This window comes from Poecilia formosa, unplaced genomic scaffold (genome assembly GCF_000485575.1).
Source record: "Poecilia formosa unplaced genomic scaffold, Poecilia_formosa-5.1.2 Scaffold78, whole genome shotgun sequence".
Classification (NCBI taxonomy): domain Eukaryota; kingdom Metazoa; phylum Chordata; class Actinopteri; order Cyprinodontiformes; family Poeciliidae; genus Poecilia; species Poecilia formosa.
Window position 1 is genome coordinate 649102 of NW_006800017.1, and position 23237 is coordinate 672338.

The 23237-nt window shown below is 38.7% G+C and overlaps 2 protein-coding genes across 2 annotated transcripts; both read left to right on the forward strand.

The window, feature by feature from the left end:
• The first annotated feature begins 4234 nt into the window (after window positions 1-4234).
• On the forward strand, window positions 4235-8593 carry btbd17b (BTB (POZ) domain containing 17b). The gene is made up of 3 exons (XM_007556309.2): window positions 4235-4527; window positions 5710-5995; window positions 6820-8593. Exons 1-3 carry the CDS (start codon window positions 4434-4436, stop codon window positions 7892-7894), a joined length of 1455 nt encoding a protein of 484 aa, XP_007556371.1. The 5' UTR covers window positions 4235-4433; the 3' UTR covers window positions 7895-8593.
• Window positions 8594-9218: 625 nt separating this feature from the next.
• On the forward strand, window positions 9219-21398 carry LOC103140939 (dual specificity mitogen-activated protein kinase kinase 6-like). Its single transcript, XM_007556312.1, has 12 exons — window positions 9219-9578; window positions 16291-16360; window positions 16770-16818; window positions 16910-17023; window positions 17178-17297; window positions 17378-17494; window positions 17593-17644; window positions 17745-17872; window positions 18044-18121; window positions 18943-19082; window positions 19322-19367; window positions 19566-21398. The coding sequence occupies exons 1-12, from the start codon at window positions 9560-9562 to the stop codon at window positions 19641-19643; spliced, it is 1011 nt and encodes a 336-aa protein (XP_007556374.1). The 5' UTR covers window positions 9219-9559; the 3' UTR covers window positions 19644-21398.
• Window positions 21399-23237: the final 1839 nt, after the last annotated feature.

Consider the following 23237-nt stretch of genomic DNA (forward strand, 5'->3'; position numbering starts at 1 on the left):
TTTAATCTATTCTGAGAAATACGTCATATAGCAGTTTCTGACACAAATGATAATATGACGCAAACTTTCCACACAAAGGGGGTTGGAGGAGTTATGGCTGGGTGTTTATTGTAGAACTATTATCTAAAAGGGGCTGCATTGTTTTTATTCACATTTGTTCATTTGCTTGTATCCAATACAGCAAAACCCCTGAGCCATTTCAGAGAACACTGGACAGGTTTCTAAAAAAAATTATTTAACAACAACAAAAAAAGAATGACATGGAAAAGGTTATTGAAGAGGATCAGGACCAACTGGAAAGACAGGATTTATATTTTTGATCTCGGTCAGTAAATTCTATATCTGGTGTGAGCTTAACATATGGTGGCAGTACACCCAATGTAAATATTTCTTGGCAAGAGTGTTTTATAGCTAACCAAATATTTCATCAAACACTCCTTTGGATTATGATATTGGCTACATTGATATTGCAGAAGGTTGTGATTTGATACATAGTTTTGCTTTACTTTAAAGCTACTTTTCTTTAAATTTTATACAAATGTTTCAAATATATTTCTTAAAGCTATCACTGTGTCGTGGCAGGACAACATAAAACAGATAATCTGTGAAAAACACTGAGCTCATCTGCCTCTTGCCTGTGGTCCTACTGCCATCTACAGAAATACATCGATCAGTCAGAAACAGCCACTGAGTAACATCACTGTCAATCAGACCCCCATAAAGAAGCTGCAGCTGTGCTAATGTCAGAGAAATAACTTGTGCTGGCCATGCTAAGCAGCCTGTGCATTCACAGCAGGCTCTGTTGTGAGGACGGAGCTGTGGCAAAGTATAGAGCACTGGCGAGGGTGTGAGCAGTGCATACATGAGCATATGTGACAGCTGTAAAACCCTCCTCCTGACTCTGATTGGTAGTTTCTGACCAGGTAGTGAATTTCTGCAGATAGCAGTAGGACTACAGGACGGAGACAAAATGGAGCTAATTTTTATTTATTTTTATTTTTATCACAGATTATCTGTCTCATACTATACTGTCATGACATGGTGACAATTTTAATAAATATGTAAGAAAGACGTTAGTAAAAGTTATGATATATGATCTGTAGCTTAGCTAGTAAGATACAGTCTACCTAAAAAGAGAGTTGTTAAAATTGCTTGATGAAATATAGTGCATTATTGGTGCTCAGAACTACAACTATATAAACAACTGGAATAGCTAGAGTACATTCACTACAAGACAAAACAGAAGGTAAATATTTCTTCATAGTGTTTTGTTTCCATGCATTGTACACACCAAAGCACATAAGCATCCTACACATTTGTTAAACAGGTTTAGTCATTTGCTCAGTGTGTTCTAGAGATGAAGTCAACGAGTGCATTGCCTCAGGCTTCAGCACACGAGTGAGGTCATCCCCAACCCCTTTACTCTGGCATTTGGCCTGTACTTAACATGTTTATACTGCACGATGGGGCCTCCTGCGGGGCATTGATCTCTCAATGGATCTCAACCCGAGGGTTACTCTGAAAACATTCAGCAGCTTGTCAATCAATCCTTTTTACATTGTCGTTCTATTAGATTTCTACCGGGATGTATGAGCAAAGAGGGGGGGGGGGTGAAACAAAAACAAAAACATGTGACCTTAGTGAAGGGCATTTCATTTTAAGATGTTTACAGCATGCATCTGCATCAGTTGTCTTAAATTATGACAGCTGGATGATGCCAGATGTGAGTCTGTGCTTTTTTCTAGTTGTCCACCTTATTGTGTTGCAGCAGGATTCATTAGGGCATTAAAGTCGCTGCATAGAGGCTATCCTTAGGGAATGCATGCGAGTATTCAGAGCAGACTAGGCTCAGGTTGTCTCAGAGGACAGTTCTGCATTTCCAGCCTGGCAGCCCCCGGGGCGTCAACACAACCCAAATCACCCAAAAACAACTCCCTGTCTTTTCCCAAAGTAGGTAGATCTATTTTAAACATATTTTCCCTGTGCTTTCTTTTTCATGTTGAAGCCATAAAGGGTCCAATTGTCTGGTAAGACGTAATTTTTTCAACAGATATTAATTCTATTCCTGCCTTTGTGTTTTTTTTATTTTTTGTTGTTGTTGTTGTTGTTTGTTTTGCTTTTTTAAGCAAATTTTAAAATACCTTAATTACTGAATGACACATTTCTGATGGCTGGATGCTGATGTAATTGCAGCAAGCTTAATTTTAAAGTGGTCCGACTGGTTTGGTTGTTAGAACTGTCTGAGATGAGCCAGACTTGCATTCATGTGTCTGAAGCAATGTCTTTGTATTCAGGTACACTTCAGATTTCTCATTCATAAGATCATTTCTGATACGTCTGAAAAGTGTTATTTTGCTCTTTGACCAACTTTGTTTTTTTAGCGGTTCACATAAAAATATCCTCTTTCACAAAATAAGCCACCTTTTTCCTTTCTCTGTGTGTTTTGGGGAAGGGCCAATGTGGCGACCGAGATAGAAGTCAGCCTGACCTGCCAAGTAAGGAAGTCACACCGCCATCTTGACTGACTAGAGGAGCAAGCAGGCTTTGTAGATTAACAGAGAATTGTACTGATGATGTGCAGTCTTCACAAACAGCCACAAGTTTTAACTGGATAAAAAAGACTGGTGTTAATAGCTTTGAGACAATTTCAGAAGGTGAAATATATAATATAAATTTGATGTATTGCCCAGTCACCAACTGCATCGCTACATTGAGTTTGCCCACCCTTATTGTTCTAGAAATAATATTGCGTGGGGGGATTGCGGTATGACATTTATGATGGAAATGTTTTGTGAAAGAGCCTATTGTTTATGCAGTTCCAAAGGTCTTGCCATATAGCCTATTTTTTTCCAAAAAGGTGGCATCCAGATTCACAAATTTATTTTTGTCAGCCAATTAATTTGAATATCAACAAGTCCATTTGATACATTATTATTATTGTTTTTCACAGAGGATAATGAGTTAGGGGAGACAATTATGTGAAAAAAGTCCTAGTCATGGGACATCATAACATCTGAAGTCATTGCCAACACTGTATTTTACCTTTTATGACCCTAAAAAACTGTTTTTTTAGAAAATGAGCAGAATCCATTTCTTTGACATTGACTGTATGATGTGGAATAGCTCTCACAACACCCCAATTCCACTTCTGCATTTAATTTTTTTGTTTATCAGATTTGACATAAACAGTTTAGAAATTACATTTTGCTGTAAAAAAAAAAAAAGAAAAAAGAAAAAAAAGAAAATTAATAATTACAAAAATCATAACTTTTTACTTCCTGTCTGTCTCCTACATTGTATACTGGAGTTATCACAGTCATTTGAGGACATGCACTTTTATGCTTTACTTCTTTCAATTATATGTCATGGAAAGAGCTAAATTGTCCTTTTGAACTGCTAAGCTATAAAACGTTAAAATATTGTGTCACTCTAAAGCAGAGTTGTAATAACATCAAATAATGCTTGATGTTATTCTGGGGTGTGCTGTTCTCTTGAAATGCACAGGTCGCTTTCATCATCAGTTTTATTGTTTACTATTATAGAGGTCATTGTTCTTTCTGCAAAGCAGCACATTGTTAAGTCTATATAGTGCTACTATTTATGTCACACAAATTTATCTAGCACATTTGGGCTGAGTAAAAAGATGCAGCTGGAATTAGATTTATTTACATGTCTGCAATGGTTTCATTTTCTGTGAATATACAAATGCCTTTCAACATCAGTTGAGTCTTCAGGGGAAACAATCTGGATTTGCCCTTGCATGTTAGACAAAGCTTCCCTCAAATCAATGAACAGACCAAGCAAAACATAAATTATTCTCACATTAGTCAGATTAATGAGCTGTCCAAGAAATAAGGGCTTAAAAATCTGCTGGAGATGAATTGCGAAATTTCACTGACTGCCATTGGTCACACATATCAAAGGCCCAATTACTTTTGGCTGATTGTCTCACCGGCCTCTGTGAAAATTAGCCGACTAATTAAAGCACTCATGGTGCTTAACTTTAAAGTTCTGTAGCCTGGAGATCAGCAGCCATTAAAATGGGTAGCTGTGTTATTATTGATTCCTAATAGCGCCAAAGCCCAGCACACTTAAAAAAAAACAAAAAAAAAAAACATTAAGCTGAGTTCTTGGCTGGCCCAGTGCCACTGATCAATGCCATGTTACATCCAAAAAGGGAGAGATTCAAAATCAAAGCTGTCGCTATAGCAACGCCCCTGCCTGATTCCACCAATCAATGGAGTCCGCGGGGTTGTGAGAGATGCGCCAGGGGAAAGGCCAGCGTCCTACATAAAGAGTGCAGGACAGGGAGCTGGGCAACACACCAGGCAGCACACCTTTTTGCGCAGATTCAGCCGGTAGGAGAGTGGCGCCGAGAAAGAGAGGAGAGGGGAAAGGACAAAGAAGCAGAGGCAGTGAATAACTAGAAAGAGATGGAGCGCTCACATGAACACAAGACTCCTTGCTGGGTTTATGTAGGCACTCTGCTCTTCTTCTTCCACTTCCACTCAGTCACTGTCAGCGGAGGTAAGATCACAAATGGTTTTAGTGGTTTGCTGTCACTTGAACAAAAATATAATAGCAATATCTTGCATTGTTAAGGACGGTGAATTGTTCTATTTCAGTCCCGCTTCCCCCATGCTGTTACTGGGTAGGGGGGCACAGCATGAGTGTGCGGCTTGATGGATAATTATTTATGCAGCTCATTCTGTTCTCATCTGTGTGCCTGTAAAGAAAATCCAAGTTCATTTGTCACCTGGCATTAAAACAATAAAAGACACTTTGCAGGCTGTACTTGCTTGTCTGGGGAAATCATTTTTGACAGAGACTGCTGCAGGTCATACTACACGGCTTTCAGATTAGTTTTAATGAGTAATTTATGGATGAGCATGAATCAAATTACATCGGCTCTTTCCTGCCTAAGTGAAAGAAGCAGAGCAATATTCATCAATAAGTTTGCATGTGTGGGTGTGCCTACTGTGAAGATTTCACGTTTTTCTCAGAGAAAGTGAAAATAGTTTATTACATAACAGATGAAATGTGCTGTGTGCGCCTAATACAATGCCTTCAGTTAGTTTTCAGAGGGCCAGACTGTCACAAACATTTGACGGCAAACATCCTCACAGCATGTCTTGCTCATTTTGCGTAAAGGAGAGAGGAGACTTTGAAGTTGGGGTTCTTGATTGTAGTGGGACATCGGGAACTCTAAAGGGAGTCAAATGTGCCACCCCTATGTCTCGTTAAACGTCCAGCAGGAGACAAACAAGGCTGCTCAAATGGAAACTTCACTGACTCTTTCATGTGGGATTCTCCACAGCTTTTTCTTGTGATCCAAGGCAGGCTATAGAACCAGCCATCTGCAAAGGGGCTGCAAACTCGGCGTTCTTCTTGACTGTGCACCTGGCATCTGAGGTTTTCTGAGTCAGCCACCTGGCTTCTTGTTCCGTTTTTCAATTAACTAGGAGCGTGTGAAGAAAAGCATGTGTAAGCCCGATCTTTCCTTGGCAGATACCATCAGCTGTGGCTCAGCTGAGGAATTAGGATGTGCTTTTCCAATTGTTGCTGTGCCAGTTATGAAGGTTAAACAGAAAGATGTGCATAATCCACTAAAGCAGTACTGTTAAGTGCAAAATGTACATCCAAATTTAGAATGGAATGAGCCTGGATGTGAACTAAACACCCTACCAATATCCCCCTTTTCTTGCACAGCTCCCCTGAAGCAAGAGGCAGCACTGGACAACGGTGCCACAGTGCTGAATCACTCCATGCATTTGGTGCATCGCATGGAGAACTTGCTGACCTTGGGAAACAGTAGTGATGTTAGCCTGCGGGTGCAAACCATGAACACTGATGAGGTGAAGGTGATCCAAGCCCATAGTCTGGTCCTTACCCTGCAGAGCGACGTGTTTGAGGAGCTGTTGCTCAGCCGGAACAACAGTGCGCTGGTGTTAATTGAAACACCAGAGTGTGCAGCTGTCTTTGACAAGTTTGTCAGGTAAGGATCGACTTAGTACCTGGGCCTCTGAAGAGCAGAGGCCCAGGTACTAGGCCTCTGCTAACAGTCAGGTTAGACTTTGTGGATCATTTTTATTTTAGCAGTAAAATGTGTAGTTGTGGTATAGTAACCTTTTGAATTATGGGACAGATAAATCTATTAATAAAATCAAACTAGAAAGAATTACTCATATGTAATTTACTCCTTTGCAAGATGGGTTATAATACAGTACCTATGTATTAGTAGTTTTATGGTACTGTGCGTTTTACTTTTACTAGCATAATATTATTATTATCACTACTCTTACTTGAGTAAACTTTCTGGATACTTTACTAACTGCAAGCAACTTCACTAATTTAAGAATACATAGGTTAATCTAATGTTATTTTCCATCTGCTGAGGCTGTTGAGTGATCTAGTAATTAAACAAATACAAAGCATGATGACAAAGCACTATATATTGCCATTGGAAGCACTTTATCGTCTTAACATAAATATACACACATTAGTTACTGTACAATACCTACCGTGTAAAATGTGTTTTATACGCTTAAAATGTATTTTTTAGTGATATTATGTATTGTCTGTAGTTATAAATTTCAGAAACTGTTTAGTTGTGTGCTTACAAAAACTTTTTCAGTTAAATTCTCCACAATTATTGGAGAGGAAGAATGTTTTATCTTAATGAGAATCCTAAAATTAACATTTTGGGTTGGGTTTCATTCAGTGACACAGATGTCAGAAAGAAAAGTTTCCTATAATACAGTGTGCTTTACAGAAACAGTTTCTGTCTAACAGTACTTTCAAAAATATGTCTTTTTTCAGATATTTGTACTGCGGTGACATCTCACTCCGGCTCGATCAAGCCATATCCCTGCACAAGTTGGCAAGCAAGTACCGTGTGTGGGGCTTGCAGCAAGGCCTGACCCAATATATGACTCAACATCTTTCCAGTGATTCGCCCACAGGCCACGTGGTTAGCTGGTACAACTATGCGCTACAAATTGGGGACGCAACCCTGCGGGACAGCTGTCTGCAGTACCTGTCCTGGAATCTGTCCTCTGTGCTGCAGAGTGGAGAATGGGGCTCCATCAGTGAAGACCTGCTCCTGTCCTTGCTCCAGCGCTCCGACCTCATTCTGCAGAGTGAGCTGGAGCTCTATGAGGCGCTGGAGTCCTGGATCAACCAGAACCAGCCAGTCAGCTCAACAATAGAGACTGCCCTGAGAGCTGTTCGGTACGGCATGATCCCTCCTCAACATCTCTTCCGTCTTCAGAGGCATTCACCCCTCATGGTGAAGTATTATGAGGCCATCCGTGATCTCCTCTATCTAGCTTTCCAGTTCCACTCTGCATCACCGATTCAACTAGCCAAGTACTTTGACGTCAACTGCAGTATCTTCACTCCCCGTAACTACTTGTCCTCATCTTGGGGTTCTCCTTGGATCATCAACAATCCCACCCGTGACGACCGTAGTTTCAGCTTCCAGACCCAACTTGGGCCCAGCGGCCATGACTCCAGCAAGAGAGTAACGTGGAATGCCCTGTTCTCCCCTCGCTGGCTCCCACTCAGTGCCAGGTCTACCTACACTGAGCTGGGCGCCATGCAGCCCACTCGCACAGAGGGAGGTCGACCTCGCATCATCGTAACGCCGGCCACCTCCAGCCCCGACTTTGCTGGAGTGAGTTTCCAGAAAACGGTCATTGTGATGGCCAAGCAACAAGGAAAAGTGATTGTCCGCCATGTGTACAACTTTCACCAAAGTACAGAGGAGGCTGGGGATTTCTTAGTGGATGCTGACCTGCAACGCCGTGCATCAGAGTACCTAATTGACAGCTCCCTCTATCTGCACGTTGTGATCAAACCTCTCTACCATAGCTTGCTTGTTGCCAGGAAATAAAAACAGGAAATTTTTTTGTGCTCTCACCCAACCCTGATCTGCCCACACAATCACATGCACATGTTCCAAAGCACACTCATATCACAGTATGTGTATGTGTCAGCTCCATAAATTCACACTGTAACATTGTTTCATTCTTTTGTCTTCCAGTTGAATAGCAAAAAGTTAAAAGTTAAGCTGCAATACAAACTGTCATTATCACCGTTATTATTAAGAGCAACATGGAACATAGGTTGTTGTATTTCTTGAGGTATTTCAGTAAGTAAGAGTTTTTCCTTGAATTAATGAATCTGTGTCGCTGCCGATGTTTGAATAGGCCGTATACAGTATGTATTTTGCTTTGAAAAAACAAAATAACATTCACTGTTACATTTATGGATTTTTATTTTCTTTGCTGTCAAATATAGATTTGTAGTTCATGGCAGATATATTGTACATTAATTTATGCTCCACTTTGAATTTTAGATATCAAAATGTTTTCTAGGGTTTTAATGTGATCTAGTTTGTCTTAAAATACTGAAAATGTATGATTGCTGAACAGACTTTTTTTTCCCTTTCACATTGCTTGTTGACTTAGTTACTTTGCATTTTTAACATGTGTTTTCTTTAGTTTTTTGAAAACCCAAGCAGTATGTGATAATGAAAGAAAAATAAAAAAGGTATATAGCCTCATAAAGGACAATAAAATGTTAAATTCTAGATGTTGATCTGTCTTTTAAAGTAAGACTTAGTAAGGGCAAAAATATTTGACTTATTTTAAATGCCATTATTTTGTTTTTCTCTTTTATAAATCAAAAAATAAATAAAAGTTTTGTTTGTTGATAGAAATTGTTTCTAGATAACTCTTTTTGTCATGATTTTTTTTCTGCTTCTTAAACTCTATGGGTTGGTTGAACAGTTAACAAGTGTATTACCACATTCATATTTACCAATTACATCTTTCCGTATTACTGCTACAAAATATGTTTTAAGAGTAAGCCTTTATTCATTTGTTTATGTATATTTAAAAATGTTCCAAAGTAAAACGTAAAGTTAAAAAAAAGAGACAAAACAATTGTCATAGAGGTTCAGTTTTGTTTTTCAGCAAACCACCTGTAAGTACAGCTGATATACTAAAGTAATAATTTGTGAGACAAACCAGTTCATCTTTAAAAATACTAATTTAAAAATGTTATTATTTGTGGGGTAAAGTATGTTGTAGCTGAATAGATTAATGACCCTATACAGGGTCTGTTAAAAGTTTTATATTCACCCTCCAGTTTCAAAACTCGAGGTTGGTTATTTTACAGCACGGAAACTTCACCTCCCATGAGGCGTAGCACCTGACAGGAAAGACGTCATCACGTCGTTGGAACCCTCAGCTGTCAGACTTTGGCCACCCCGGCGAAGGTTTTGTTAGCAAACTAAGTCGAACTGCTCAGCTTTTTCAAAGTTTAAAGTTGTGCACCTTGCTGCTAGTCGTTCTTTGAGCAAGTCATTGGCGCACTAGACTTGCACTAAGGCAAATTGCCTACTTTCTTTTTTTTTTTTTAATCGCTGCTAGATCTTTGCACCCTCGAAGCAGCGTTCCTGAGCGGGTACAAGAGTAGATGCAGGGAGGGAGGGAGTAGAGAAAAAGGCAAAAGTCTTTGTGCTTCCCTTCCCCCTCATCAAAGCAAAGGGGAAATGTCTCTATCTAAAGCAGGTAAGGCTCTTTTTTGTATTGTTTTGCAAGCAGCTGCGCGTATTTTTGTCCTCCGCCTTGCTGGAAGAGGAGGAAGAACTTTAGCTAGCTTTGTGTAATGTAACCTTGCCAGGTGGAAGGCTAGCTAGCCAACATGTCTTTCCTGCTTTCTTTTTTTAATCAGTACACAAAGTCTTCAGATATCCTGCTGCTAAATGTTACCAATGTTTGCTATCCCTGACTTGTTAATGGATAGTTTTATTATTTGTCTGGCTAAAGTTGCTCTGTTGAAGTTAGCTAAATATCATAGAGTGTTTTGTTCAACTTGAAATGTGAAGCAAATTTAGCTGGAAATCTCTACGCTCTCTCTTTGATGCTTAGTAGGACCACAGGTGTTTTTGTGCTTTTTTTGCACATTTTGTTCGGCGTACATATATTTTAGCCTCGTGTTTATGAAGGAGCAACTTTTATTTTTATTTTTTCTTCATTCACGGTAATCTGGAATCAATGAGAAAAATAAGCAAACAAACAAACAAGCAAAAAAGAAAGAAACCACTCCTTGGAAAAAGAATCAAGGCTCTTCCTCTGCGTCACACATAGCGTGATTGTAATGATGTCAATTTACATTTCAAGTTCAGCGCTCGTGCTGTTACACAATCATAGCAGCGTTACCATGGTGGGCTGCACGCGCTGGGCGCCGCTCAAGCAGTCAAAGCGGCCTGCCGTGGCAGGTTTAGGCTTGCAGCACCAATACCAAACGTTGTTTCCCTACTTGTTGATAGTTGACTGGCTGTAAGCACTCTGATCGTCACACGGGTTCTGCTGCTGTCTTTACTGTGCATTTTCTGCGTGTTTAAGAGTGTTTAGTTTCATTCAGACTTTTTTTTTTTTCCTTTTGAGAGCCTTGAGATCTGTTAGTGCTGAGGCATGCTTAGAGATTGGGTTCTCCCGAACTGTCCTGATAGGGTGGTGTGGAAGATTATCTGCGCATGAGTCATCACTGTCTGTATATGGACCTGCTCTAAGGCTGGTGCTTCCTGATGGTGACTCGCCTCACAGCTATTGACACTTTGATCCCATGTACAATCCAGAAATTCTTGCTCACATTACGTATGTATTTTGGGTATTTTCCACTGAGCATTTAGTAAACTCAGAAGAATGCACACTCTTGTCCATACAACTCCCTATGTTTACTGAGAATTTCAAAAAATTATAAGTCAGCTGTTTTTTTTTGTTTTTTTTTTTTAAACACATCCCCACCCTACATCCTGCAAGGAACTACTGTTACTCAGATCCCTTTTTTTGGAAAATGATTATTTGCTGTCATGTGTTGAGTTGGTTGATCAACTTACCACAGCTGTTGCTGATGTCATGCGACCATTGTATCTGGTGAGTAGAGACGAGCCTGTTCCTATTCAGTATTAGCATGAGATCAGATGGGAATAGTATTTAGGCTCAGGTTACGGTGGACAATATAGCAAATATATATCACTTTAAGAAAAAAACAAACTTAAAGCACATCAGTAGTTGTAGTCATTCATGTGTCACTCTTTACCAGTCAGTATACTCAATGTCTTTTGCATTACCTACCTGTCAGGTATAAATTACAGTCTGCAGCCTGAACACACAATGCACCCAGCATTCATTCTTTTTTTTTTATGAGCAGATCAGATACTGCTCATAAGTGTGCCATGAGTATCTCAATGACTTTTTAATTTGATTAATTAAATGAAAAGGTGATTTCACAACTTTGACGAAACATTCAAAAGCAAACCTCTTAAGAATTGAACAAGTATTAGAAAAAACTAATAAATTACATCACTGACACAGTAACTATAGTAAGATAATTCTGAAACCTCCAGGAGAGTAGGAAATGGACAAGTGGCTGTAGTTGTTGCATTTACATATGAAATTCCATATGAAGTTCAGAGAGCTTCTTAGTGTTTTCTGGGCCAGTGCCTGAAAAAAATGAGATAAACTACTTTTGTTTTTCTGGGGTTTTTTTTTGTTTTTTTTGTTGCCCTGCCAAAAATAGATTGTTGCCATGCCTGCTGTCCAATACTTGTGATAAACTAGTGACAAGTCAAGCAGACAAAACAGAACAATTCAGCAACATCTAGCTAATTGTTTACTTCCTTTCCATTAGCTGCTGGGTGAGAGGACTTGTAGTGAAGACAAAAAAGATCTTGAAAAGCAAAGCCTTCCTTGTGTTGGTTTTAATACCAAAAGTAGAGCTGCACAAGGAACTTTCAGTGCCATATGGTGGTTAAAATTTCATGCTGTACTTTTAGTGCCATCTACTTGCATCTGCATCTATACAATCACTGAACAACCGTATCCTACTTCAGAGCTCCATTTACATGAATTAATTACTGCATCAGTGCAGCGTGGCATGGACATAATCAGTGGACCAACACCAGCAGATGTCATGGCACTCTAAAAATTGTGGAATACTGTTTAAACTTTACACTGGACTTTAAGCAATGTGAATTCTGTGCCTTTCCACAATTCTTCCATATTTCCAAATGAAGAAAAGATGGCTTTAGCCAACTGAACAACAGTCCAGTTGTTTGTCTCTTTAGCCCAGATTAGAGGCTTCTGACATCTGTGGTTCAGGACTAGCTTGACACAACTGATGCTACATTTGTAGCCATGTGAAGGATTTGTCTATTTATAGCATCTCTTAAAGCACTGGCTCTGGTCTCAGTCCTCTCCTCCCTCAAATTTCTGAATAAATTTTACTAAATGATTATGTGAAGTCTGTTTTCATCCCTGTTGGTGGTGCACCTTTTGTGTCACACATTTTCTTGCACAGTGAATGTGTTTTTTATATGAATATATTTTCACACATAAGTCTATTAAAATAAAACAGCTTCTTTATCAGTGACTATTTGTGGCTTATCCTCCTGGAGGAGGGTGTCGATGACTGTCTTCTGTCAATGATTGTGAAACCTGCTGTACTTGTGAGTTTTTACACATGCAAGCCATAATCATGAGACTTACAAGAAATAAAATCTTGGAATTTTCAGTGAATAATAAATCTATATTTCATACTTTGCATATTTTTAATTTGACTAGCTGGATGGACTAACTGACATAAATGTCTGCATCAGTGCTGAAAAGCTGAAGCGCTAGGACTGTAGAGGGGATAACTTGTAATGGCGAGGAAAGAAAAGTGTCAAAAGTATTAATATTCATTTGGGCTGCATGATGAATTTGTCTGCATCGCTGTCTTGCATACAGAAGATCTTGGGTTTAAATCTAGCAGGGCCTTTTTGCATGGAGTTTGCATGCTCTCTTACATGCATGGGTTGTTCTGGGTCTTAGGCTTCCTCCCACAGTCCAAGGACATCCATATGGGATTGTGTGGTCCCATCAAATTGCCTTTAGGTTCGAGTTGGTGTGTGATTGGTTGTTTGTTGTGTGTATGAGCGTTGCCATGTCCTGTGACTGGTGACCACTGGAAATTCACCCTTCTCTGCAAACCCTAGAATGAGTTCAGACCCTGAAACTGTCTCTTGTCGTTCCCTCTAACATTACGTATTAACTATGAGTACAATAAATTATTAGGTTAATTAACTTTAAATTATATTTTTTATAATCCTTGTCTGTCTTAAATTTAGATGTTGATGATCATACAATCTTAACAAAGTCTTAATTTAACTGACTGAAACTTGCAGAAATCCTTTAGGTAGCATTGCTCTGTACTTCTGAAGGTTTTTTTTTTTTTGATAAATTTTTTGCTGTTTTAATTTTTGGCCTTCATCCAAAAAAGTGTTGCAAAATCTCTGTGATACAACTAACATCAGGGAAGAACAATGTGGTCTGCAGATTTATCCAAAGCATTCTTTGTATTTGTGATTATGATTAAACTGACCATTTCCAAATGATTAAAAAACATTGCTGCATTTTAGCTATAAATTTGCAACTGCATCCATCTAAAACCCTCATAGTAACAAATTCTACTCTAAAAATAAAACATTTCCATTACCAGCAAAGGCATCTTACTGCGACCGTTACACTCAGTACTGCAACTGTGCTGCTGAAAAGGATCCAATAATTGCATTCGATCAAATTTCAAATTGTAAATGCATCATTGATGAGTAACAGACTAATTGTGGAAAAATATTTTGGACATCCAAGGTAACAATTCTATAAATTCTCATGTCGGTATCTCACCCCTCCCACCACAATAACAATAAACAATACAGCTATAGCCAATTTCTTTTGTCAGCTGACTTGCAATTCAAGCATACACTTGGAGCTTGTTGCAGAAAAGCTGCTGTCTTTGGATCGTCTACAAGCTGCTGATACTCACTGCAAGAACACCAATACTAAAAGCATTTGTCAGATTTTTAAATCAAGAGATTTGAGTCGGATCTGAACTCAAAAATGCTTGATTGGAGCATCTCTAACTGTGTGGCTCGGGTTTATAGAGCTGAGTTCTTCCAGCAGAAAACTGCAGTGAGCTTGGCCTCAGTTTGCCCCTATAGGACTGCATGCAAGCCAAGTGAAGTGACATAATTTTTCCCAAAGGGTCCTGACAGTTGTTTTGAGCGGATGTCCATTTGAATCGGCTGTTAGTCATATCCCTATCCACAGCTTCGGCTGACTGTTTCCTCGACACGCCTGGTGCTGAGGTTGCTGCCTTAGAAGAGATACTGTTTCTAGGCCATTAATATTTTACAGTAGGCAAGTAGGTATTTAGAGTTTATAGTAAATGCATTGAAACATTTAGTAGTCTTGTGGAAAAAAGTTATCAAAATCCTCGCCATATCTTCATAGTATTTTAATTTTGAATTGCATGTGCAAAAATCCGTTTGTTGTTCAGGTCTTCTGGAGCCTTTGACTGCTCTTGCTTTAATCCCACACAGAGGAAATGTAAAATCTATTTTTGCCTAAGCATGTGTGAGTAAATAACACTCTCTCTCTCTCTTTCTCTCTTCCAAATGAAACTTACCGTAGTCTGTCCGGACACTGTGTACTTATTTTAGGCTTCCAACACAAAACGGATGTGTCTAGGTTTCATTGGTGGTTTGAGATATCTAGAATTTGTGAAAAGAAAAAAAATCACTTCCCTTCCAGCTTATTGTAGTAAGCAGGGGTTTACCCACACATACTTCCTCCAAAGCAATGTGCTGTCACTTAGTCAATGGGAAATGCAGTTCTACAATAATCACAATTACAGTTGTGCATTAGTTTGACTTTAGACGGCAGGTCCTAAATGTAAAGCTTCATGCTTTTCTGAGAAGAAATGCACACTCTTATCAAGCGTGTGTGTGTGTGTGTGTGTGTGTGTGTGTGTGTAGCAATGAGCCTGGTTTAATTTTATTTTTTTTTTTAAATGAGCCGTTTGTGTTAAAATGATGCAATCTGTTCAGATTTCCCCATTGGGGAGAAGCACACTAAACAGATAATTAGTGTCAAGGAAACTTGTGGCTTTCTTCCTGACGGGCTGCCTGCAGGCTGAGTAGCTGTGTCATCCTGGCGGAGACTCGCGTTCACTTTTGGGAAGTCCCACAGGCTTCTGGTAAACGGTGTTTATGAATGGATTGCTATCACTCATTTAGCACAGGAAAGTCTCAAAGCCGCTCACATTAACTTACAGTGCTTAACAAACATTAAAAAGGGTGTATTGTTGTGAAACGTGTGAAAAGAGAACGATAAAATGAAGGATGATGAAGGAAAAAAACAAAGCAGAATTACTTTTTTTACTTGAATAAAAAAAAAGCTTGTAAGAGAGGAAGGCATGGTTCCCTTTCGCCTACCTGCCTTTTACTTCACAAAAGCTGACAGTGACTTTCCTTTTAGATAGGAGAGCACATCAATTCCAATGAACATTTTATGTAACTGTGACTTCAGAAGAACTCCAAAAGAATATAGTGACATTGTTTCTGGTTACATTAGTGTGGATAAGTGATCAAGGCATTGCCTGGTTCTAAGCTCTACATTTGCAGTTTGATGTAAAACAGTAATTGTTTTTATAAAGTGAAAAGCATGCAACGCTGCTAGACAATGTAATAATATTATTATTCATTGTTTCATATTTTGGCACATGGTAAAAAAAAAAAGCAAACACCTGTTTTTGATTCTTTTCTTGTGCAACATTTAATATCTTTTTCCTGTTCTGCTTTTTGGAGAGTAACATGAATATAACTGACTGGTATTAGCCAGTTAATTTGTTGGGCTATCAGCTCAGATAGGCTTTCGGTAGTCTGCTTCTTAACGGATAATGCATGTTGCTTATAGCAGTAACTGTTATAATAAAATGGCTTCACTTAATAGTATTTTTCACCTCTGGAAATATTTCCAGTTGATTTGAGAGAGAAGTGTAGTAGCTCTCTCTAACTGGAACAATGCCACATTTCAATTTGCTCCAGGTTTTCTCCAACAACTCCTCTTAATGGCTTTAATTTGCACAATGGTATGATGGCAAATGTTTATATTTTTTAACCTAATGTTGTAAAAGTCAATATCCCTTGATACCTGTAACTGTACCCTTTTGAGACAAATACCAAGACTCATTCTGTTGAGGAAAAAAAATCAGTTTGGAGTGACGTGGGTTTTAAGGCTTTGTAAATAAAAGGTTTGAGAAGCTTTTTTATTAGTTAGCCAGGGTTTGTAAATAGCCAGCTTATGGGAGACTTTTGCTACTTTTGGCTTGGTTAATTATTAAACATTTATGTTAGTGCTGAGATTATAATGTTTCCTTTACCTTTTGTGTCTTTTTAAGGTAGGAAGAAGAATCCGGGGCCGAAGCTGCCCATAGGAGCATTTTCACCACTGCCCCCTCAAGCTACAGCGTAAGGCCCTTTTCTTTACACCAGCAACACCAGAACTGTGGAAAAGCTCAACAGTTCTGTTTGACCCATTCTCTGAAAATGGAGAGATTATGGCAGAACTGCAGAGTTACCAAGACACTTCCAATAAAAGTGAAATTTTATTGGATGTCCTTGCAAGTCCAGCACTCTGACTGTGCAGTCAGTCACATTTTAGTGATTTGAATCAAAATCTGTGTTTGTGGACACACTTTAGGGTATTTATCAAAGAACAGAGGGATAAGAAAAAGGTGTTGAACTGTAAATATTTCTTATTTTGTGCAAGTGGGGGCTAATACTTTTGAAAAACACCGTATAGTTCTCAAATTTAATATGGTCGGAGGCAGCAGATAGTCGGTAATTTATTTCATATTTTGCCGTTTTCTGTCTGCAGGCCCCCTCGAGACCTTGACTCTAGAGCTTGTGTCACAATTGGAGATCAGGTAAAGTTGCATTTTCCAACATCCTTCTCTTTTGTTTGCTTTCTGTGTTGAACATGTGGCGTTGTAACATTGTGCTGACTCCTCCATATAGAACTTTGTGGTGGAAGCAGATGACTTGGAGCCAATTGAAGAGCTGGGAAGGGGTGCCTACGGAGTGGTGGACAAGATGAAACACGTCCCCAGTGGTGTGATCATGGCGGTCAAGGTAGACAAGGAAACTGCTCGATTTATTTTCCTTTTATTTACTTGCTTTTGAAACACCGTAAATCATCAGATTTCAGACTTGTATGGGCTAATGTAGAGCTATAAATGCAGGTTTTGAAATCTTGTAGTAAAGTTTGTGCTGCTTGTGTCCTCAGAGGATTCGCGCCACAGTTAATAGTCTGGAGCAGAAGAGGCTTCTGATGGACCTGGATATTTCCATGAGAACAGTGGACTGCTTCTATACTGTGACTTTCTACGGTGCCCTTTTTAGAGAGGTAACACCTATTACCAGATATTAAGTAAATATTCCAAGGATATTTGGTAATGGAAGTTTATTAACTCGAATATTTTTCAGGGAGATGTTTGGATCTGCATGGAATTGATGGACACGTCTTTGGATAAGTTCTATAAAAAGGTTTTTCAAAAAGGCCAAACAATTCCCGAAGACATCTTGGGCAAGATCACAGTAGCAGTATGTTTGTCCTTTCAAAACCCCATTCCACCTGAATAAATATGCTTCACAAAATTAGCAGAAATCTCAGCATTTCCTTTTATAAAATTACTCCACAGATTGTCAAGGCATTAGAGCATCTGCACCATAACCTCTCAGTGATTCACAGAGGTAAGCAAAATGAAGATCTGACTATCAACAATAACAGTTTGCAGCCCCAAGGTGCTCCATCATTTGTCAACTTTCTTATGTTCTCAACATCTACTTCCAGATGTGAAGCCCTCCAATGTCCTGATCAACGCTCAGGGCCAAGTGAAAATGTGCGACTTTGGCATCAGTGGCCACCTGGTGGATTCTGTGGCCAAAACGATGGACGCAGGCTGCAAGCCCTACATGGCGGTAAGAGATGGAGAGGCTTGAGGAGTAGGAATGAATTGGACATCACCTATTGGTCTAGTGTCGCAATACTTCCTAAATGCTAAATTGTTAAAATGTATAACTCGTATCAAAATACAAAGGTAGCTTCAATATGAGAAAAAAAAACAAAAAACATTTTTGCTATATTTTCAGCCTGAGAGGATCAACCCTGACCTCAACCAGCAGGGCTACAGTGTCAAATCAGACATCTGGAGTCTGGGCATCACCATGGTGAGTTTTCAAGCTTTGAAAAGCCTCATCTAATTACATCCAGTACAATGTGATACGATATTAACCAAATGTTGTTTATATATATATATATATATATATATATATATATATATATATATACACCCTGTATATTCTTGCTCTCAAAATATATTGCTTAGTATGTCATAATAAATCGTGCCTTGAAAAAGTGCCCATACCATTTGAATTTTTTTTTTTTTATTTGTTATATTGCAACCACAAACTTTTTTTGTAACATACCACTATAGAGCATCACATATCTGAAAAGTAGAAGGAAAAAATCCCATTAAAATACTTAAAAAAATTTTAAGAGTATGAATACTTTAGCTAGACGCTGTACTGCACAAAGCTCTCCATACTTGAAGGTTTGTTGACAATTCAGTAATGGTGAATCATTACTGAAAATAAATGACTTTTTTGTGTTGCTGTCCTTAATACATGGCTTACAGTTCGATAGGACTCCTGCTTTGTCATTTTTTTGATGACTTCTACCCCATTTGCTATATAAAGCTTTTGCTTTAAAACATGCATTAATATATTTCATATTCTCTGTAAATAATCCCCAAAAAATCTTGCTGAACCAGTTCAAAACGCATAAAACATATTTACTTAATATGCAAAAACACCATTGAAGTGACATTGACCAGAAACATTTAGTCTCAAGTCACCTGAAATAGTTTTGGTCTCGGATTACAATAAACATTATTGACTCATTCACAAAAAACTTGGCTTTACAGCATGTCATACAGCCCTGAAATTCATCAGAAACTTGAAGCAGATTTCTTCTTGCCTCCATTTCCCAGATCGAGCTGGCCATTTTAAAATTCCCCTACGACTCATGGGGCACCCCGTTCCAGCAGCTCAAGCAGGTGGTGGACGAGCCGTCTCCACAGCTGCCTGCAGACCGCTTCTCCCCTGAGTTTGTAGACTTCATCTCGCAGTGGTGAGCTTCACGCCGCCAGTCGTGACCGCACTCATTTCTCTTTTGTAGTTTAATAGAGAACGTAAAGACTGAGAGGCCCAGCAGGGGTCAGTGTTTGCTCTGTGATAAATTGAAGAAATTCAGGTTTCAACGCTTATTTTTGTTTGTATCTGCGTTTTTAAGATGTTTCTCATTTAAAACGTAATGTACAAATAAATTGTTACATTTTATAGTTTGAAAATAATTTTCCTGTCTTACAGCTTAAGCAAGAAGCCAGATGAAAGGCCAGCCTACACAGAATTGATGGTTGGTATATTTTTATTTTGCTTGTTATAAATACAGCACAGTCACTATCTGGTCTTCGGTGTCTTCCTTGTTTTTGCCCACAAGAGGTCAGACTTTTCCCATTAACCCACCAAGAAAACATTTTGTATTTCACAGTGTCTGTTAGCAAAATAAAACATTAAGTCCTGCCTCATTTCCTAACCCTTTATTCTTCTGCAGAAGCACCTGTTTTTCACCCTCCATGACGCTAAAGAGACAGATGTGGCCAGCTTCGTCAAGGTCATCCTGGATGATTGATGGGCTCACTCCAGGCTCCACCTCGTCAACCTGGGCGGGACCTGTCATCAGAAGAACCAATGGCCCCACCTGCTCCTTTTTTTTTTTTTTAAATAAGTAAAGAAGAAAAAAAAACCTCACTGGAATGATGGACTCTCGTTCACCCACAGGATGGGAGGGTAACTCAAAGACTGACAGCAGCTCTGGACAGGGAGAGCGGTGGTAACGTGAACTTTTATGGTCAACTGGAGAGGTTCCATTCACTCCTCTAGGCTTCCTGTGTGAGCAGCTCTCCCACCTGACAAAATATGAACTTAATCAAATTAGCTGTTTTAATCCTATTTTTTTATTTGCCCCCACCCTCCATCTCTCTTTTCAGAATGACAGAGCCAGCCCATTATATGTTTGTGAAATGTTGTTGATGAATTTCATATGCAAAACCAACAGTTAACCTGTATGTTGCTGTGTGCTGAAAGCTGTATTTGCGTATTTGTTATTCTTCCTCATAATACAGATTTTCTTTTCCTTTTTTTTCCATTTTTTTGTTTTTGATACTCTTTGTGATTGATAAGTGTGAATACTACGGGACTCGACCCTACCTTGTGTGATCCACTTCTGCCATGATGTGATTGGTCAGAGCAAGGGCTGCAGCCTGTGGGAGGCTCTGGGGCCAAGTTAAAAACTGAATAAAAATGTCAGAGGGTCACCTTCTGGGCAGGCCGAGTCATTCCTGGAGCACCCGATGGTGTGAATGTAAAGCATCCCATATCAACTTCTATCAGAGGCTGTGACCACTCTGTATTCTTCGTCTTTCTCGAGTATCAAAGAGTCAGCTCCAGTGTTGTGATTGTTACTACCTGGAAGTATTCAGGGTTTGCATAATCAAGCTTAAAGCTTTATCTCCTTCTACGTGCCATTTCGCAAGTTGTTCTAATGAAAAAAAAAACAAAAAACTGCATTATTAGTTTTTATTTTGTTTCTACTTGTTCTGGTTTGGATTTTATTTAATCAATATTTCAACGTTTTCTCTGCCTGTGCCCATGTTTCTGTAGTCTTTTTGGAAGAGGCACTTGTGTGTTTTTTGTGTTTTTGATTGTTTCAAAGAGCTTATTATGCCTTACAGAGACGGTGTGTTAGGGAAGTAATTTATATGCTGAAGATGTAAATATTATTTCCTTTTTTTTAATGTAACATGACACTGTCCAAAACTGTCACAGTGTAGCTGAATGGTAATCGTTGGTATTAGTTTGAATGCAGTGTGATGGATACACACAGACCGTACTCATAAGGCCAGCTAAATATACATATTTTAGGACTGATGTGCTGTCGAACTCCACTGCTCAGGTTTTCTGTGTTTTCTTCTACAGTATGCAGAGATTGCCTTGTTTGGAAGGTGTTAGTTATTTCTGTCAGATCATACATACTATGCAAAGGCAGTTTTGCTTCTCAGAATCTGCAGAAACCAGTGAAAGGACAACAGCGGTCTGTGCTTCGTCTCTCTGTTTTAAGCATAAGGGAAAGCTAGCAACACTTTGGAAGCTGCTGTTCTTTAACTCCCCCTCCAATTCCTTTCCAGTTGGCCTCCTTTAAATGGCCAATCCCTTATATATAAAAATCTTTTTTTTTTTCTTTTTTTTTTTACACTGATCACAGTAAGAATGGAACACTTGCTCTACCTCTTACTCCTTCACTCTGTTTGCCACCTTTTCACTGGGTGGCGCTGACAAACTTGAACTATGGAAAGACAAAAAAATAAAGGCTTTATTGTTCAGTAAAGCTGACAGTAGCCGTCATCATTTCTGCTTTTCTTGCAGGGAATTCAGGTATACCCTTGGTTTTTCTTTTGCAAAAATTATGTTTTTGCAAAAGAGTAAGGTGACATTTAAAATAAAAGTGTCTTGTTTGCCAATACAAATATGCAGATTACAACCTAAAACTTGCCTTCTGTAGTACTCATTCATTTTATAATCCCACTTTTCCCCCCAAAATACTGAAATATAATTACAATTGTGAGCTTGGAACTTTCAAACCACTACATATTTGAGATCAGATGTTTGATGACCAAATTGATCAAATAAAGTTTAAAGGGTTTCTATCAGATCAAAGAAAAAAAAAAGGTTCATCGGTAAGAATGAACTTATTCATCACACCTGATACTATAAAAAACATTAATAGTTGCAAGATATTATACCTAGTAAAAGTTATCCTTGTATAACTGAAACTCTACTTCTTCAGTAGATATGAAGCCTTTATTTGATCATTCATTCAACACCCCACAGCTGATTACTAGTTAAAATTTTTAGAAATTTAAAAACATTGTATTTCTATTTAAATTAAGGGTGCAAATTATTTCTTAATAGGGTATTTCCCCCCACCCCCTCCTCAATTTAAATTTAAAATTTTTTGTACTTTAACATACATGTATTTCAAGGTTTAGGTCTTTACAAACAGTGTAGATCATTTTAGTGGGAACTGTGAATGTCTTGTCACTGAAGTTTTTTTGTATTTCAGTTATGAAGTGTTTTACAGTTTCACAACTAAATTTTAGATATGAATTTTAGACATTCCTCTCTTTTCTACTTTGTAATAAAGTCAGATCTACATAAAATACTGACTTAGGCATTGCTTAGACACATAACGGCATCTAGTAGTTCAGTGTGTTATTTGAGAATCTGTTTTAATTTACATGTATGGTTGATATTGACTTATAACAGAAATCATGTCTTTTCCACACAAATAACCTTCAGTTCACTATAGCGAATTACCGATTTAGGCCGTGTAAACCCTAAAAACGACACGTGATTGTATTAGGTTAGCATACAAGAAGGGTTGTGGAAACCCGGAGACCTCCAACGTGGAGTCAAGTTATAGGTGAAAGTTTTAAATTGTCAAGTTATATTTTTCTTACTGCAAAAACTACATATGTTGCATGATTTCAAGTGTTTGTTGAAGCTGAGTGGTAGTAGCAGTCTAAAAGCTGTCAATCCACACCAGTTATTGTTGCCGTTTACATAAAGCGTGCTTATGTAAGTCCACAGAAGTCAATGCACACTTCTTGGTGGCTTGTTGCTGCTCTTCAGGGCGTACAATGAATGAACTCACTTAGATGGCTATTTCAGTCTTGCTATTATTTCTTCTTTTTTGAAGTGAAAGTTGACGGCGCAGGCTAACAAAAGCTCAGCTGCAACAAGCGATGTGCCGCGTGTTTGTCAAAGTCCGATGACTTTATTCATGAATGAGAAAACTCAATGGCAGGAGAATGCATTTAGTGGCTCGGTGTTGTGCAGTCGAGCAGATTCTCACCCAAGCCAAATGCAGTACTTTTAATAAAGAAGGCCTTTTCTGACTGAGGGCTTACATAATGTTTCATCAAAAGATTGTCGTGTGAAGGGAAAAGCACCACAAGTTGTAGATTAGCAACCCAGCTGAATGTGGGCTCTGATACAGAAGTAATTTGCAGTTTTCGGCTGTTAAGTGGCATTTAAGAAAATAAGGATGCGAGTCAGAGTTGATTAAATATATATATATTTTTTTTAATTAACTGGATTCGCAAACAAACAAGCACAGAAGATTGGCCTTGAGCATAGTTTCTGCCCAAAGTGAAGTTTGGGAACT